This window comes from Notolepis coatsorum (genome assembly GCF_963971535.1).
Source record: "Notolepis coatsorum genome assembly, chromosome: 14".
In the NCBI taxonomy this organism is placed as follows: Eukaryota; Metazoa; Chordata; class Actinopteri; order Aulopiformes; family Paralepididae; genus Notolepis; species Notolepis coatsorum.
This window is the reverse complement of record NC_140178.1, coordinates 47,338,588-47,357,088: the sequence shown is the minus strand read 5'-3', so window position 1 is coordinate 47,357,088 and position 18,501 is coordinate 47,338,588. Positions and strand designations below refer to the sequence as shown.

The 18,501-nt window shown below is 40.9% G+C and overlaps 1 protein-coding gene across 1 annotated transcript in view; it reads right to left on the bottom strand.

Moving 5' to 3' along the window:
• Window positions 1-990: 990 nt before the first annotated feature.
• pick1 (protein interacting with prkca 1) overlaps window positions 991-18,501 on the bottom strand; it is a 53,717-nt gene continuing 36,206 nt past the window's right edge. The window contains exons 10-13 of the mRNA XM_084328663.1: window positions 15,398-15,490; window positions 14,902-14,952; window positions 7,087-7,231; window positions 991-4,459 (exon numbers count right to left, since the gene is read on the bottom strand). Coding sequence (XP_084184789.1) covers window positions 4,191-4,459; window positions 7,087-7,231; window positions 14,902-14,952; window positions 15,398-15,490 — 558 coding nt within the window. The 3' untranslated portion in view covers window positions 991-4,190. The remainder of the gene's footprint in view (window positions 4,460-7,086; window positions 7,232-14,901; window positions 14,953-15,397; window positions 15,491-18,501) is intronic.

Sequence of the window (18,501 nt, the reverse complement as noted above, 5' to 3'; positions counted from 1 at the left end):
GGGGTTGGGTTAGGACATTTACAGGGACCAGTTTCGAATTGCAGTCTCCCGTAGGTGCTCCTTGAGAGTGGTTTTAAAAGTGGGTAGTGATTCACATTCCTTTACAGCTGTGGGTAGGGCGTTCCACATTGATGTGGCATAATTGCAAAACGTGTTTAGTCCCTTGTTTGAGCCGAATCTGGGTTTAACATGATTTGTGGAGCTCCCTCTGGTGTTGTGGTCGTGGTATTCACTGACCTTTGGGAAGTATTTTGACATGTACATGGGTACCTTGGTCGTGTAGTGTATCTTGCAGACCAGGCCCATTGCAAGTTGCTGTACTCCGTCATCTACTCTAAGCCATCCTAGGTTGTCAAAGTGGGCAGGGGTGAGGTGGGTTCCAGGAGTAAGGTCAAGCAGTAGTCTGACCAGTTTGTTTTGTGATGTTTGTAATTTTGTTTTTTTTAGCGCCTTTGAGGTGCTTTGGTACCATGAGGTGCAAGCATAGTCGTAGTACCTTGAATGAGTGCTCCTGCCAGAGTCTTCAGGGTATTCTTGTTTACCAGAGAGGAGATCCGGTACAAGAATCTAGTTCGTTGGTTGACTTTTTTTTAATTACATTAGAGTGGTTCTTAACCTTTTCGGTGCACCCCCAATTGATATCAGGCCGCCGGCAACCATTTGATAAGATGTTGTCTCAGGGTCAGGGACCCCCATTTGAGGAGATTTAGTTATTCCATAATCGTCAATACTGTAGGTGGGGCAGTGAAGAGTGTGAGACCTATGAACAGAATAGTCATTCTTATACATTCTCTCATTGGGCTAATTTATATGATATAATAGTGTAATAAAAATATTCCCAATCGAACAGACTTTGGTATTATGATAATGTGACATAAGAACAACGTAACAGCAGCTATAATTACAATAATGTAACATAAGAACAATGTAACAGCAGCTAGATGATTATGATAATGTAACATAAGAACAATCAAATAGCAGTCAGATACATTGCTATTAAGACATTTATTTTTCAGAATTGATTTAATGAGTTTTCCTCCAATATATTACACACATTCAAGTCAGTGTAATATTCAGTGGCCAAGACAGGCATAATAATGTAACACAAACAAATTAGCATAAAATAACAGGTTAGCTATAATATATCCCAACACACGATTGAACCACACATAACGTAAGAGACAATAATTAAGTAGTTATTACCTTGATAAAGTGGCTTAGCCTTCATGAATTCTGATAAATATAGTTTTGAATGAGGCATGTTTTTTTTCTTCAATGTTCTGAAATAGGCTCACAACTCATTTTTTAACATGCTAAGCATAAAGAAAAGAGACATGGATAGAGAATGTAAGGTACACTTTGTGGTTATAAAATAAAATAGGTTTACCAAATCATATTGCCTAATATGAACCGAGCTGTATAAACTAAAATAAATAACATAATATCAATTTATTTTATTACATACATTCCAGTTAGTTAAAGAAAAATCATATCCCTCTACTGCAAAATAGGAATTACTTTAGAATTAATCAACTCATACTGTGAGTTGATCTGAAGTGACACTGCCCCCAAATGATGATCTAGGATCAGTTTTCAAACACCAGATTCTAATATTCACCCTTAGGAAAAAAATGTATTAACCGATCCCAAGTCAATACAGAGAGACAATATGACCCTAACCACCCCCTCACCCTCACCCCCAAAGAAAATGATGACATAAGGACAACAGTGTGTAAATATAAAAATTACATATTGTGAAACTGTCACATTTGTGAGAAAGGTAATGCCCTTCAAAATAGCTAGAGAAAGTGATATGCACATCAAACACACAAGTCACACATTCATTTTTCCACTGATCGTTAAAACTCTTATATATTCACAAAAGTAACAAAAAGCATCATATTTTCATTGGAAATGTTAAAAATATTGTAACATTAGGGCTTAGAATGAACATAATCCTAATTTGGTCAAATGCCAAAAGCAGCTTCTCTCAAAATCATCCCACTCTTTCCCTTTATAAACACTACCTACACTGTCACTGTTTGAGTCTCATAATCTGTGATCACAGAGGACGAAGGCCGTGTTCAGCAGGACAGAATATTAACCAATGTTTTTAAATTACAAGTTATTACAGTTGAGTCACATTCCCTGGACTAAAATAAACTAAAACAAACGGTATGGGCTGAAATGGGGACCAACGTTAGACCTAGGTTGAGTATTAACACACTGTCCAAAAATAACTAGTTCCAGTCTAGAATTATAAAAAGATGAATGAGGAAATGGTGGAAAATGGCTTCCCCTTTATCACTGGGAGATAAATGCCATGTAAGTAGTGTCGTCTCCTAGTGCTGACCAGCTACCCTGAGAATGTTGGGGCTGTGACCTATTCTCTTTTTATTATTCTAGTTTAGAATATTGGGCCTGTGACCCATCCTCTTCTTATTATTCTAGTTTAGAATATTGGGCCTGTGACCCATCCTCTTCTTATTATTCTAGATTAGAACGTTGGGCCTGTAACCTATCCTCTTCTTCTTATTCTAGTTTAGAACATTGGGTCTGTGACCCATCCTCTTATTGTTATTCTAGTTTAGAAAGTTGGGCCTGTGACCCATCCTCTTCTTATTATTCTAGATTAGAACATTGGGCCTGTGACCCACCCCCTACTTATTATTCTAGGTCCCAGTGCTGGTCCAAAAGATGCGTAACCTCCAGTGTTAACAACATTTTGATTGTTTGGTTTAACTGAATAATCTATAGACCTTAATATTAGCCAGCCTTTAGACAAAAGAACTGGGGAGTATTTCACAAAGCAGGGTTAGGTTATCTTTTTTTAACCTAAAGTTGAACCTGTGTTTCTGATGAAATCTTTAGTGCCAAGTTTGATCCAGATGATTGCTGGATCTTAGGTCATATTTGATCTGCAATGCCTTGACAGTTTGAACTATGAATAACTAAATCACTAATCTGAACTATGTTCGGTGGTACAGCATTTGTTTGCATTTGTCAGCATCAGCATTCGTTTTGATGGTATAGTGATATCTAGTGTGATATCTAACTACTTAGTATGCCTTTAACCAGATAACTATAAAAAATATATATATTTAACTTTATCTTAATATTTTGGAATGGATTCTGTAGAGCTAAACTTGAATGTTAGGGAATGCGATTAAGTCACATTCAGTCAACACGTTAATGTTGATTATTAACTAAATATCATAAGTTATTCATTTATATTTTTTGGGAAGTCATCTGGCTGGCTGTGTAATCCTGCTTCATGAAATACCCCTGAGGTGTAACTGTAGCATGTAACAAAACCACTCTCTCTCTCTCTCTCTCTCTCTCTCTCTCTCTCTCTCTCTCTCTAACAACACATCTACTCAAGTTCTCAGGAGGTCTCAGCCCAGACCAAGATACCATTCAAATTAGACCAAAGAAGGCACAACCCATTCAAACATACAACACCCACGCACCCACACACACAGCCCTACACTGATATGCCAGTGCCCCACACAGACATTGCATTAATATAGTCACCAATCTTTGAATCTCACATTTGCACTCATTTTGCAGTGACATGCACTGAAGGTGGCCAGACTTGAAAATAACAAGTGCTTCCTCATGAAATAAATCAGGAAGTGGAACTAACTATTTTCTGTAGTTACTGAGCAGCATACAGCAGTTACTATAATAAAATATAATGACTGTGTCTTCCTCTGTAATTGTTTTTGTAGCAGTGGTGGCAGGGGGTGTGATTTTTTGCTTTGGTTCCACGTCCATCCCTGTTGCATTTAGTTTTGGTTCTAATGCAGGCTGCAGCAAGACAACTGTTCATATTTGGAAACTTGATCATGATTACGGCACTACTTCTAAGTACTGAGCCTATGATTGAGCTGGATTCTAACGTTTTGTTAATTCCCTAGAATGAATGTAGAGGAAACACGGAGTTTATGTAATTCTGTGGAACATAAAGCAATGAGATGTACTGAGAAAAAATATTCCAATGAGGCAATATTACAGTAGTATAGCGACTCCAGTGTTTGACCATGTTAAACATGTCAACCGCCATGCTCAATCTGAAGATCATTGCTTGACGAGTGCATATTGATTGAGATCAAGTGTTATTAGTTAACGCTTTGCTAGAGGGGTAGCCTTACCCTCTTACAGGACAACCCACCACACTACACCTTCTCTCATTCATCATCAATCAGCTTCTCAGCACCGTTCTCCGCTTGTATCCCTGCACTGCTCCCTCCCTCATCCTCCTCCTCTCCTCCTCCTCCTTCCTCCTCATCCTCGTCTTCTATGTAAGAGTGGGACTGGCTGCCGTAGTTGATCATGGTGCGGGAGAGGTCCACCTCGATGGGGAAGACGTCGGCCTCCTTCAGGACGGCGTAGCACTCGTCGTAGTACCGCGACATGCCCGACACGAAGCGCTGCAGCTGGAACACGATGTCCTGGACTGGAGAGAGGGAGTGCAGGGTGGGGGGGATGGATGTGAGGAGGACAATGAGAGAGATGGGTTTTCATATGGTACAGTATACAGTACAGTACATAATCTAGTGACAAGTAATTTAGTCTGGTCACTGATAACACTGACATTGTTGTCAACATTTATCGTTGACCGTCGATGGTTTGCTACCTGTATATTGGACATGCATGTGTTTGCAAAGAAGATGTATAATTATGTAAGGTTGTTTATGGTAAAAATTCTGAACAAAGGTTGCCGAGTAGCATTCTGCCGCCATCTTGATAATGTGGACTAGCAAGACTAGCAAGACTTGAACCCAATCTCTTTCAATGGAGAGTCAACCGTATCTAAGAATTCCTCATACGTATCGTTCTTTTTCTTTCAAGTCACAGGTAAAAGGACAATTTTACGCTAGAAAATGCCTTTTTCCCCCCACTTAACGTCACAGTGACCAAATTCGTCCACATTTTTATAGGATTCTATCACATTTTCATAACAATAGCGAATATAACTTACCCTGCACCGTTTTCATTGAGGTTTCTTACAAATTAACGATGTTTTATTTGTCCTTTATATGCGGATAACATTACAATCTTAAATTGTACCATTATGTTCCCCTTTAGACAACAAACATAATGCTAATGATGCACTTTTGTGATCGGCTGTCCCCTGCCCTCCCTCAGGTCCCTGCACGACTCCAGGGCGCTGAAGAGGGCGAGGAAGATCATGGCCGACCCATCCCACCCCGGTCACAGCCTCTTCACCCTGCTCCCCTCTGGGAGAAGGCTGAGGATCCCAAAGGCTGTGAAAGCTCGACACAGACTGAGCTTCTTCCCCTCAGCCGCCAGGCTGATCAATGCCTCAGGTCCCCCCCCCCCCCCCCCCTCGGTACCCCCCCCCCCCCTCTGCCTCCAAGTGACACTGGCACAATGACACTGACTGCACTGCACTGGTCCGTACTGGATCCCTGCACTCTTCACTTTATATATATATATGTATTTATTGATTAATCCCCCACTGCACTGTTTCGTTTCTTGTCTGTTGGTGTTGTTTTCTGTGAAAAAAGAAAGGAAATGCATACACTGTATTGCTGCAACAATTACCAATGTGTTTTACACAAATGGCTAAATAAAGGAATCTGAATCTGAATCTGTTAAGATAATTAGGTGACCATTCTCGGTCACTATATTCAGGTCACATTAATAGTTTAACGCTCCTGTGTTCAGATCACGTTTTCCTCACCTTTACTCCGGTGCTGACCTGTGAACTAGGCGATAAAGGTCTTGGGATTTGTAGTCATTTTGTCATAACATTTTCACCTTTTAAACCAATGCTGCCATCTACTGACAACAGAAAGGCAGTGTATAACGTTAAGTTGATTGGAGAGGCTACCCGCACTTGAAAAACCGTCGCCCAAAACACATTCTAGAGATTCCCACTTTTTACTGGTACATACGTTCATATCTAATAGTCTTTAGATGATTAAATATAGATGAATACTCATGAAATTTGATATATATATTCTAAAATAAGTATAATTTCACTTCACCTACCTGTCAACATGAAATTCCCAAACGCTGACAGTAAAAAAAAGCCTGGATGTCGCGCAAAATGGGGCGTGACCGAATTTGGTTTTGGGCGTTCCCAGACAAAGAGAGTGACCGAGATTGGTCTACAGTACGTTCCGTTAGATCAGCTTCTACACATGCGCCATCCACTGGTTTCTACCACAGAGTCCTTAGTTATCATGGCAACAACTCACAGCACGATTCATGATTCATTTAAAACACCTTTAAACTCACATTTCACATCAAAATGCAGTAAATTACAATGTTACTTACATCACATTAAATAATTTTAGCAAGTAGTTTAATTGTTGCCGCCATGTGTGTGTTGCTCCTGTGGCATAAACATTAATCACAGCCTAACTATGTCAGTCTCGGAGATGTTCGTTCGTTTTTTTGACGTTGTGAATTGAGACGCAACATTTTGTCATTTAAAAATTCATCACATAAGAAAATATTTGGGCGGCTACGTGGCGTAGTGGGCAAGGCGCTCGCCGCGGAGACGCTGGGCTCGCCTGTTCGAGCCCAGCGCTCCACATTGCTTTCAGTTTAGCTGGTCGTTCATACTAATACACATTGGCCGTATTAGGGGGTGAGAATGAAACTGATGGGTGGGGATCGGGCGTTGTGGACAGCGACTCCTACAGGTCGGTTGGTGCGCCTGCGCAGTAGAATCAGGAAGTGTCGGGGGCAGCGTGAGCCTCCCACGCGTTACTCCTCGCCACTGAGAGATCGAGCTGCGCAGGTGAAAAGATGCGACTGCTGTTACCTCAAGTACCGGAGGGGACTTGTGCTATGTATGACTTAGTCCACATTGCAGCCGGCTTGTGGGAGGCAAGAAACAGCGTTCGTGACAGGGGAGGGTTGAATTGGATGATAAGAAATTGGGATGTGAGAAAATATAGAAAAAAAATGTGAGAAAAAGTGGATAAAAAAAAAGAAAATATTTGACATTCTCTCTGAAATACTTGAGAATGTCAGTTGAAATGTATCGGAGACACAGATTATAGAGAGAGAGACTCAAACAGAAAGACAAAAAGGAAAAAGGCAGACCATGTTTCTGGTCCAGGAGCTCTATCTTCTCCAGCACGTCCTTCCTCATCTTGGCGAAGCGGGCGCGGGCTTCCTGTCGACACCGCAGCACCAGGCGGTACTCGTAGTTGCCGGTGCTGACGCGATACATGGGCTCTCCGATGGCCTGCAGGGGTAACATGAACACTACACTCACCACTGGAAGCATCGTACAACTGTGTGAACAAGAGGGTAACATGAACACTACACTCACCACTGGAAGCATCGTACAACTGTGTGAACAAGAAAGGAACATGAACACTACACTTGGGCGATATGGCCAAAAATTATATCACGATATCGATATCATATCACTCAATATCTATAATTATCGATATTGTTATAACTTTTTTTTCCTTCTTTTTTTAACAACATAATGTATGTTTATTTTGCAGCAATTCTTTGTCGTTGCCGCCATCTTTAGTGTTACAGCCCCTCACACTACAGTTCTCAGGCTGCAGCTGGTTTGAAAGCGAAAGTAAACAGGCTTCTCTGCTGGCTGTGGCTCCAGGGGAGTTGAATAGTTCTGGCTCTGCTAGTTTCTTTTCTATCTTTTGGCGCTTTTTTGTTGGACAAAATATGCATGTGACTCGCGACTGAAGACTAGCTCTGCTAACACACATAGCCTACTGTGTACAGACGGTTTCAAACTGTATTTTAAATTAGAAAGCAAACAAAATAAATGGACAAGAGAAAAAGAAATCTCAATTTGGTCAGTATTGTCATTTGGACAAGCAAAGCCATTACTTGCCCTGTTGCAGGTCACACACACATTTTCTTTTTCTTATTTTAAATATTTTTAATTTAAAATCTTTTTTTTGTATTGATATTATTTTCTATTATCAATCGATATCGATTATTAAAATATATCACGATAATTATCGTTATCGTTTTATCGCCCAGCCCTAACTACACTCACCACTGGAAGCATCGTACAACTGTGTGAACAAGAGGACACGTGTGATGCGTTGCTACAGATGCACATCCATCAGTAAACTGAGATTATAGGAAGCAACAACCGTTTTCAACAAGGAACATGTTCATTTCAAGCTTTTAAATCCTTGCTTAAGACCCATCTTTTCTCTCTCTCTCTTTCAACCTACCCTGATCTAGAGCCATATGAAATCCGCGTTCACGGAATCGAGGACAGAATCACGGAATTGACCAATAAAAATGGAATCAACTGCAAAACGTGGAATATTGCAGAATTTGGCCTAATCTGGACTGAAATTCAGTTTTTGGGTGGAACGTTTGGTGCAAAGCAAACATGACCAGGGAGGCGGGGACGCTAGAGCGGGTTACACACAACACGCAGCAGTGCTCAAGAGTCTGGCTGCTTTGATGTTAACATTGTCAAGAAGCTAAGAAATTCCGCAATAAGCCCTCAATTCCGAGCAGAACAGTATCCTAATGACTTTTATGCCTCCGGCGATAAGGTGTTTTGCAAATTCTGTCAACGTTCCGTGGACTGGACCCGCAAAAACACGTGCGACACTATTGTGATAAAATAGCTATGTAACATTAGGACATAGGACTAATAGATGGAAATGATAGCTTCGAGCTAAATCTGGTGTACCCATCCATTTGTTTAATGCAAACGATTGTCATTACACACTGTCCTTTATAAACTAAATAAACTTAAATAGCTATGTAACGTTACAGTACATAGGACTATAGATGGAAATGATAGCTTCTAGCTAAATCTGGTGTACCCATCCATTTGTTTAATGCAAACGATTGTCATTACACACTGTCCTTTATAAACTAAATAAACTTAAATAGCTATGTAACGTTACACTACATAGGACTATAGATGGAAATGATAGCTTCTAGCTAAATCTAGTGCACCCATCTATTTGTTTAATGCAAACGATTGTCATTATACACTGTCCTTTATAAACGAAATAAACTAAAGGTGCCTAAATTATGCATTACTATATTTCATCACAATATAATAGATATAGCTAGGCTACTGACATTGTCATTGTGATAATGTCAGTAGTAGCTAGCTGTATCTATTGTTTACACTTGAAATGTGTATTTTTATTTTGTCACAATATTATTTGAAAAATATTGTGTAAAATTGAACTGTATTTCTGAATTGCAGCACTTAAAAACATTAAATGGACTGTTATATCTTATTCAATTGTGGACATTTATTCATTCCCACTTATTAGACACCATTTCTGATGGTAAAATGAGCATAAAAAGCAAAATACAGAATTCTGAAATATTAAAACAGAAAAAACGGGAAAAAATTAAATGGAATTTGGAAAATAATAAAACGGATTTCATATGGCTCTACCCTGATCTCACCTGATCGGGGACTGACCCTTAGATTAATCTGTCTAGTTTAGTAGGGATGTCTATTTGCTCCCATGTCTGCTTTTCCGCAGACATGGGAGATTTTTTTTAACCCCCGTCTCTGTCTCTGAGTGAATTTATCAATATAGACATTCCAGTGACCTTCTACCTCATACTGGACATGAGCACCAACCGGTCCCATGGAACAGCTTCATTCTGTCTGGCTTGCAGCACTGAACCTTACCTGCTCTGCCCTGACCAATTCTGAGTGGTTTCTCCTGCCCCCCGGGGCATATGGCCCTGAGCCATTGTCTTGTATCTCATCCTGTATACATACGCTTGCAGTAGTTCTTAGTCCTATCCATTACTGTATTTCACAATTTTCTTATGTACTTTGATTCTACTGTCACCATGTATGCATATAATGCTCACTACATGTATTTATTGCTCCATCTCCGCCCACTACAAACATGAGAACTCTCTAACCCCTGTCCCCATCTCCCCATCTATCTGAGTGGTTGTCTCGTAGTGTTGACCAAGGTGGTGGATGTCTCCGGGTGTTGTCCAAGATTGCAGTGACTGTTCTACCCCCACATTGGTTATGTGCACCACCGAGGCCATGGATCAGCTTCATACCGTCTTCTGTCCGACCTGCCTGTGGTTTAGACATCGAGTTCATTGCTGGGTTAAAGGAAAACTCCAACATTTTGGGAAATTAGCTTATTTAACATCTTCCCTGGAGTTAGACAAGAAGATACATACCTTTTTCGTCTCTCTGCATGCATTGGGCTTAGGGAACGCCTGGACCGTTAGCCTAGCTTAGCTTCATCACTGGAAGTGGGGCAGACATCTAGCCTAGTTCACTACAGTCAGGAAATATACTCCAAATACAATGAAAATACAACTCCCAAACGTTCCTGTAAACATGTTGTGACCTGTGTATTTACCACATCTCTCAGTCACACAAGTCACACGAGTCTCCCAGTCACACGAGTCTCCCAGTCACACAAGTCTCCCAGTCACACAAGTCTCCCAGACACACAAGTCTCCCAGTCACATGAGTCTCACAAGTCTCCCAGTCACACAAGTCTCCAAGTCACACGAGTCTCCCAGTCACACAAGTCTCCCAGACACACAAGTCTCCCAGTCACACAAGTCTCCCAGTCACACAAGTCTCCCAGTCACACAAGTCTCCCAGTCACACAAGTCTCCAAGTCACTTGTGTGACTGGGAAACTCGTGTGACTGGGAGACTCATGTGACTTTGAGACTTGTGTGTCTGGGTGACTTGTGTGACTGGGAAACGTGTGTGACTGGAAGACTTGAGTGACTGGGAGACTCGTGTGACTTGTGTGACTGGGAGACTTGTGTGACTGGGAGACTTGTGTGACTGGGAGACTTGTGTGACTGGGAGACTTGTGTGACTGGGAGACTTGTGTGACTGGGAGACTCGTGTGACTTGGAGACTTGTGTGACTGGAAGACTTGTGTGACTGGGAGACTCATGTGACTTGTGTGACTGGGAGACTTGTGTGACTGGGAGACTTATGTGACTTGGAGACTCGTGTGACTTGTGTAAAATGAGCTTATTTAACATCTTCCCTGGAGTTAGACAAGATACATACCTTTTTCGTCTCTCTCCCAGTCACACGAGTCTCCCAGTCACACAAGTCTGTCAAGTCACACAAGTCACACGAGTCTCCCAGTCACACAAGTATCCCAGTCAGACAAGTCTCCAAGTCACACAAGTGTCCCAGTCACACGAGTCTCCCAGTCACACAAGTATCCAAGTCACACGAGTCTCCCAGTCACACAAGTCTCCCAGTCACACAAGTCTCCCAGTCACACAAGTCTCCCAGTGACACAAGTCTCCCAGTCACACGAGTCTCCCAGTCACACAAGTCTCCCAGACACACAAGTCACACAAGTCTCCCAGTGACACAAGTCTCCCAGTCACACGAGTCTCCCAGTCACACAAGTCTCCAAGTCATACAAGTCACATGAGTCTCCCAGTCACACGAGTCTCCCAGTCACACAAGTCTCCAAGTCACACAAGTCTCCCAGTCACACAAGTCTCGCACTCACACAAGTCTCCCAGTCACACAAGTCTCCCAGTCACACAAGTCTCCAAGTCACACAAGTCTCCCAGTCACACGAGTCTTCGATATCGATTATTAAAATATATCGCGATATTTATCGTTATCGTTATATCGCCCAGCCCTAACACAGGTCACAACATGTTTACAGGAACGTTTTGTATTTAGAGTATATTTCCTGACTGTAGTGAACTAGGCTAGATGTCTGCCCCACTTCCAGTGATGAAGCTAAGCTAGGCTAACGGTCCAGGCGTTCCCTAAGCCCAATGCATGCAGAGAGACAAAAAAGGTATGTATCTTCTTGTCTAACTCGAGGGAAGATGTTAAATAAGTGAATTTCCCAAAATGTTGGAGTTTTCCTTTAAGTACTTCTATTCTATTCACATTATGCTTACTACATATATCTATTCTATTCACATATATGCTTACCACATGTATCTATTGCTATGTCCGCCTATCACAATCACGCAAACTGTCTAACGCCTGTCCCTGTCTCCCTGTGAGTGGACGTCCCGTGATGATGACCGGGAGGATGCGACCCTCTCTACGCCACCCCCATACCTCAAATGGATCAGCCATCAGCTCTATTTTCAATCTTTCAAAATGTTCAGTTGCTATTACATGTACTTATTCGTGTTTCATTACATGTATATGTACATGCTTATCAACTGTTTCGCCTGTTTTATAGCAACACTACTATCACAGACATCTAAGAAGGGAGATCCCCCTTGAACGGCCCTTCTAAGGTTTCTCCCCTCCACATTGCCTTTTTTCCTATTGCTAGGTTTTTAGTGAGTTTTTCCTTACCTTCGCGTGGGGTATGTCTGGGAGTGTTGCATTCATTTTATTTATTCATTTTACATTCTATTTTGGATTTTCTGGTGTTTTTTCTCTTGGTTTTTGATTTATTGTGAAGTTTCTTCTTGACTTGTTTAAAGAAGACGTGTCCGGCCCATGGGAACATTAACGAGTGTTGTCGGGCCTTACAAATACATTTGATTTGATTTATGTGTGATATTATGATCAGCGTGTTTATTTTTTATTTCACTCGCACAAAAGCACATGTGGGCAACGCAGGCCTTGCAATCAATCTCCATCCGTGACGGCAATAACTAGCACATTTCAAATCCAATTTGGCTCAAACCATTTGGACAGGTTGAGTTAGCCAAGGACCAGTACAAATTAAAATAAATATGTTAAAAAATTGAACTCTGTCAAAGATATATTTGTGTACCAATATAAAGTGCCAAGGACCAGAATGGCGACTGCTAAGATGTCTGACTGAGGGACACTAGGTGGAGACACAAACAAGATGTCTGACTGTGGGACACTAGGTGGAGACACAAATAAGATGTCTGACTGAGGGACACTAGGTGGAGACACAAGATGTCTGACTGTGGGACACTAGGTGGAGACACAAATAAGATGTCTGACTGAGGGACACTAGGTGGAGACACGAGATGTCTGACTGAGGGACACTAGGTGGAGACACAAACAAGATGTCTGACTGTGGGACACTAGGTGGAGACACAAGATGTCTGACTGAGGGACACTAGGTGGAGACACAAACAAGATGTCTGACTGTGGGACACTAGGTGGAGACACAAACAAGATGTCTGACTGTGGGACACTAGGTGGAGACACCAACAAGATGTCTGACTGAGGGACACTAGGTGGAGACACCAACAAGATGTCTGACTAAGACACTAGGTGGAGACACAAGATGTCTGACTGAGGGACACTAGGTGGAGACACCAACAAGATGTCTGACTGAGGGACACTAGGTGGAGACTAGGGCTGTCTTAAATACTTCGAAGCTTCGTTCGATGGCATGAGCTTCGAACATAAAAAAAAATATCCCTTGGAGTACACGACGGCGACGCCACACAAAACATTAATAAGGCTATGCCTATGCTGCTATGACTAATGTGTTACCAAGTTGGCTAATTTAATTGTAATCATCTTTTGTAGGTGCATTGTCCGATATAATTATAAATTATAAATTAAATATAATATAATTGTTTGCTTGATAGACGAAGGTTGCAACATAATTATGTAATGTCATGTCGTTGGCTGTGAGAGCAGCCCCACTGCACCCAGGGAGCGCAGCCGAGTGAAACCTTGTTGGCTGCGTCACAGTCACGAAAGGGGCTACTTAATTAATTAATCCAATCCACTTTATTTATAGAGCACATTTAAAAACAACAAAGTTTACCAAAGTGCTGTACAAGTCCCACAACATAAGATAAAAAAGAAATAATAATAAAAAATATATTATAATATATATATATTTTTTTAAGCTTCAAATTAAAATCGAAGCTCGGCCCCGAAGCTTCGATTGCCAAAAAAAGCTTCGAAGGTCAGCCCTAGTGGAGACACAAGATGTCTGACTGAGGGACACTAGGTGGAGACACCAACAAGATGTCTGACTGAGGGACACTAGGTTGAGACACAAGATGTCTGACTGTGGGACACTAGGTGGATACACAAGATGTCTGACTGAGGGACACTAGGTGGAGACACCAACAAGATGTCTGACTGTGGGACACAAGCAAGATAAGATATCCAAATAAGGGACACAAGGAAGATTGACACGAGGTCTACTCGGACTAGACTATATTAACATAAGTCTCCTTAGTGTACTTGGTATTGTCCTTAATATTCATCATGACTAGAGGGCGGGGCTACAGGTCGTCGTGTGCTGTAGTGCAGGTGTTGCGCCTGCCGTTCTAGTTTCATGTATAGTAGCATAGGTGACTAGGGCATTCATTAATTCATTCAATATTTCCGTCTATCATTTTTATCGCTATTGTCTTTACGTCAATATTTTACTTAATTCCCGACCCCGCTCACATGTGCTGGAATAACAAACAAACAAACAGGGAGCAGCGTGACACAGAACGAAACTCCCTGCAAGACTCCGATACAGAAGAGCTGGCCTGTGATACAAATCAAGTGCACCCCAAATCACTGCGTGCAGCAATACAAATGTCTCAACTTTTCAAGCAAAGCACAGTGCATCATCTATTCTACACCTGCACCATGTTTTAAAATGCATCAATCTGCTTTCGTGGACCATTAGAGGAGGACCCAATATTTAGCCTTGGTATTATTCACTTGAATCCAATTTTACTTTATCAAGTAGATTATTGCTAATTCATCATACCTACTCTGAAATAAAATCTGTGGAAATGATTGGTTTTGTGCAAGACAAGTGAAAGCTATGGTAGAAAGAGATACTCAGGTGAGCAATGTTTTCTGTGTGTGTGGATATTTTGTATAGACAAATGTTTTATTGAATTTACAGAAAACGTACTATATCGTGATATATATTGTTATTGAGATTAGCTATAAATTGGATTTTGTCCATATCGCACAGCCCTAGAGGTGAGTACTTACAATACAGCTGTACTCTTCATCATCCATCTCCTTCACTTTCAGGCAGTATGACTGAAAACACACAGAGGACAGATGATTGAGTCATTCCACCCATCAACAATTGAACCCATGTCTGTTTTGACGTTTGTTTTTGTACAGACTGTATATTTGCAGTTATAAAACCAATTGTTTTGTAAATGTGATACATCACCTGAAGATATATCCAACCTATGCTGTTTTTTTTAACAATTAATGTATACAGCACTCCTAACCTACAATCTTTAGAACAATAGGCTTTAAAGTTGACATATCTTAGTCCATTTCAACACGTATATAGGTCTTTGAGGGCCTCTAAAAATTGATTACTGTTAAGTAGCTCTACATTCCGACAGCCATCACTAATATAGAGTGTTTGGTCAGTAACATGGGTCTCCCAGTCCCTCCACTCTGCAGTAAACACAAAATACAGTTTCTGGTATCCCTTCCCACTGTCCAAATGTCCAATATGTAGCCTTACTAGATATTCAAACTTGACATCCAGGTACTTGCGGATGGTGAGCTTGGTGTCTGGTATGGCCTTGTGAAGGTATGTGTTCAGGTCATGGAGCATCTGTGGAAAGAGATACAGTAAAGTAAGTACAGGGATTAGTGGGTGTTGGGATATTAGTCTGGGATGTCACTAGTTGTAGAGATATAATGTTATCCTAAATCAGGATGCAGCAATACCACTTTTTAACGGCCTAAACTTTAAGCATCAGCCGGTACGATCAGATCCATTACTTTTACTAAACAGTATACTGCCAACCGCAGTAACTATGCAAACAGTGAAACCGAGAAAAATGCCTTTAAAGTTCTATCCAGTGATTTTGTAGTCACTGTAATCCTTTATACAATTTCTTCTCAAAAACAGAGCAAGATTGAACTCAATTTCAATTTCACTTATAACAAAAAAATTTGTTACTGCGGTTAGCTTCTGCAGGGCAGGGCAGTATAGACTTAGGCTACGTTTAGACGGAGAGAGTCTGAACAGAACGATTGGACCAAAGCAGAGTCACTCACAGACAGTGGGTCCAGTCACGCCGCGGGACAGATTCTTGTGTATTTAAAAGTACTGCCAATGTAGCCTTCAGGTGATCGCCATGGATAGAATCAGACATGCTTTGTTTACGCTTCTAGGCTACTGGCGCATGCCTGTGATGTAAGCAGTACGCGCGACGAGAGCCTTGACAACCCTTTCGTCATCGTTTCATGCGGTTTGACAGTTTAGATCAGGGGTAGGCAACCCTAGGCACGCGTGCCTGCATAGGCACGCGGGGGCATTTGTATAGGCACAGGGGGTAGCAGTAAAAATGATTTTTTTTTTTTTTTAAATATTATAATGAAATATTTTGCACTGTTGTCGCATTTATCTTGTTGAAATCCTCCCACAGGTTCTTTTTACTACCACATATTTAATTGAGACCCTTTATTTGTTTATTATTTCAATTTAGCTGGAAATATTTGCAGAGCCTTATAACAAACATTATTACGGTCACCATTGTGACCAGTGGGATTAATCAACACATTTTATTATTTATTTTTCTATTTCATTGAACATTGCACATGTTAAAAGCCATTTTTTTTACTCAAAATGTGAGTATTACCAAGTCAACTTGTGTTCTTAAAACAATGACAATAAACATAGTTTTATTAGGTTGAAATAATGTGGTTGTGTACTTATTTTTCTGTTAACTTATTATGGATTGAAAACTGAAAACCTTAATGCGCAGTAACTGAACTCAATATTTTTAAGTTCTGGTAACTTATTATTATTATTTTTACAGTGTAGTCTTGCGATCAATCAAAACTTATTTACACGATATACCTCACATTCACCCTCCATTCACATCCTGGTGTTCTCCTGGTGTTCTCCATTAGGCCTGTAGGTGGAGCTATGACAGCACACGTACAGTACACACACTGATGGTGTGTGATGTGTCCAAAAATGTATGGGCAAATGTGAGTGAAATGGTCGCACTGTATGCAGCTGTTTGTCTGCATTGCATTCCCCCCCCCCCCCCCCAACTCAGATTTAGGGTTGATACAACCATCATAATAATATTGTTAATAATAACAATAATGATGTAATAATGTAAAAATTATCATTAGAAATACCTGATTATGAGAAGAAAAAAAATTATGATGCATGGAATATTGTTGAGGCACACTAGTTACAACTATATTTCAAACAGGCACTCCATGTCAAAAAGGTTGCTGACCCCTGGTTTAGATGATAGCGCAAAGGTTTATCGTTTCTAGGAATTCCACCCTGGAAGGTAGTCTCACTTTTTTGCGGTTTCACCCCGTAAAAACGCAGTTTCCGTATAAACGAAAGGCACATCCGATTTTTTTTTTTTGCGGCTTCACCTGCTAGCGTTTCTATCTAAACAGGGCCTTAGACCGTTCGTTAACACTTTCCGTGCCAGCCATGCGGTGCCTAGGAACCCTGTTGCGTGCCACCGCTATATTCAATGACAGAGCTCTCATATTTGCGAACGCATAAACTATATGATGGCTACAGTATGTGTCTAATATGGCCGTCGCTTATCAATGACTTGTTTGCAGTCAACATTGTCAAAACGGATTTTTTTTTATATATAATCGGTTCATTTCCGTTTGATACTATTTTGAAAAACGCTTGTTTTTTTTTTTTTGTATTTTATTTTTTTATTATTTTTTAAACAAACACATAAACAAACATGACAACACACAATAGGATATACAAATACACATGTGCTCCAGCTCGTACCCCCCTCTCCCGGACCCCCCATTGGATAATCCAACCATTATAATTTGTTCCTAACCAGACACTACCATTATATGCTGGCTTTTATTCTCTCCACCACTTCTAACCACATTGCCATTTTGGATTCATTGAGACCCAAAATTCTAGCTGTTGATATTTCTTGATAAATCACATCGAGATATGTAAGAATCCAGACCTTACGGCACATTTTTTCCGGTTGAAACCATCGTGATGCTATCAGCTTTTTAGCCACTGTGATACCGGATAAAACCAATCTCTTTAGCTGTGGAGGTACTGCATGCTCAAAGACATCATTCAGCAGTAATACAGAGGGGTGTACAGGTATATCCAGAGTTAAGAGATTTGACAATTGCTGGGTCACTTCTTTCCAAAATATCTTAACTGGTGGGCAGTCCCAGTACATGTGCATAAATGTCCCTTCGTCCCCATTTGTACATAAGGAGCATTTGGAGTCTTGTTTAAGACCCATTTTGTTCAGTCTTATAGGAGTTAAGTATGTCCTGTGAATATAGTTAAGATTGATTTGTTGATGGTCCGGGTTCCTTGATGCAAGGCGTACATTTGCCCAGGCTTCTTGCCAGTCAAAGTCTATCTCCAGGTCTGGTATATCCCTCCTCCAGACTGAGTCTAGATGTAGGGTTTCATACGAGGCCGTTAGTAATTGATGAAAAAAATCTGAAACAAAACCTCTCGATGTCTCTCTTTCATAGAAGCATTTGTGGTATCTGTGGTGTACAATTGGTATCCTTAATGGAACACCGTGAGCCTTCAAACATGCCAATAACTGTGCGTAAAAATAATATGAGGACTTGGTG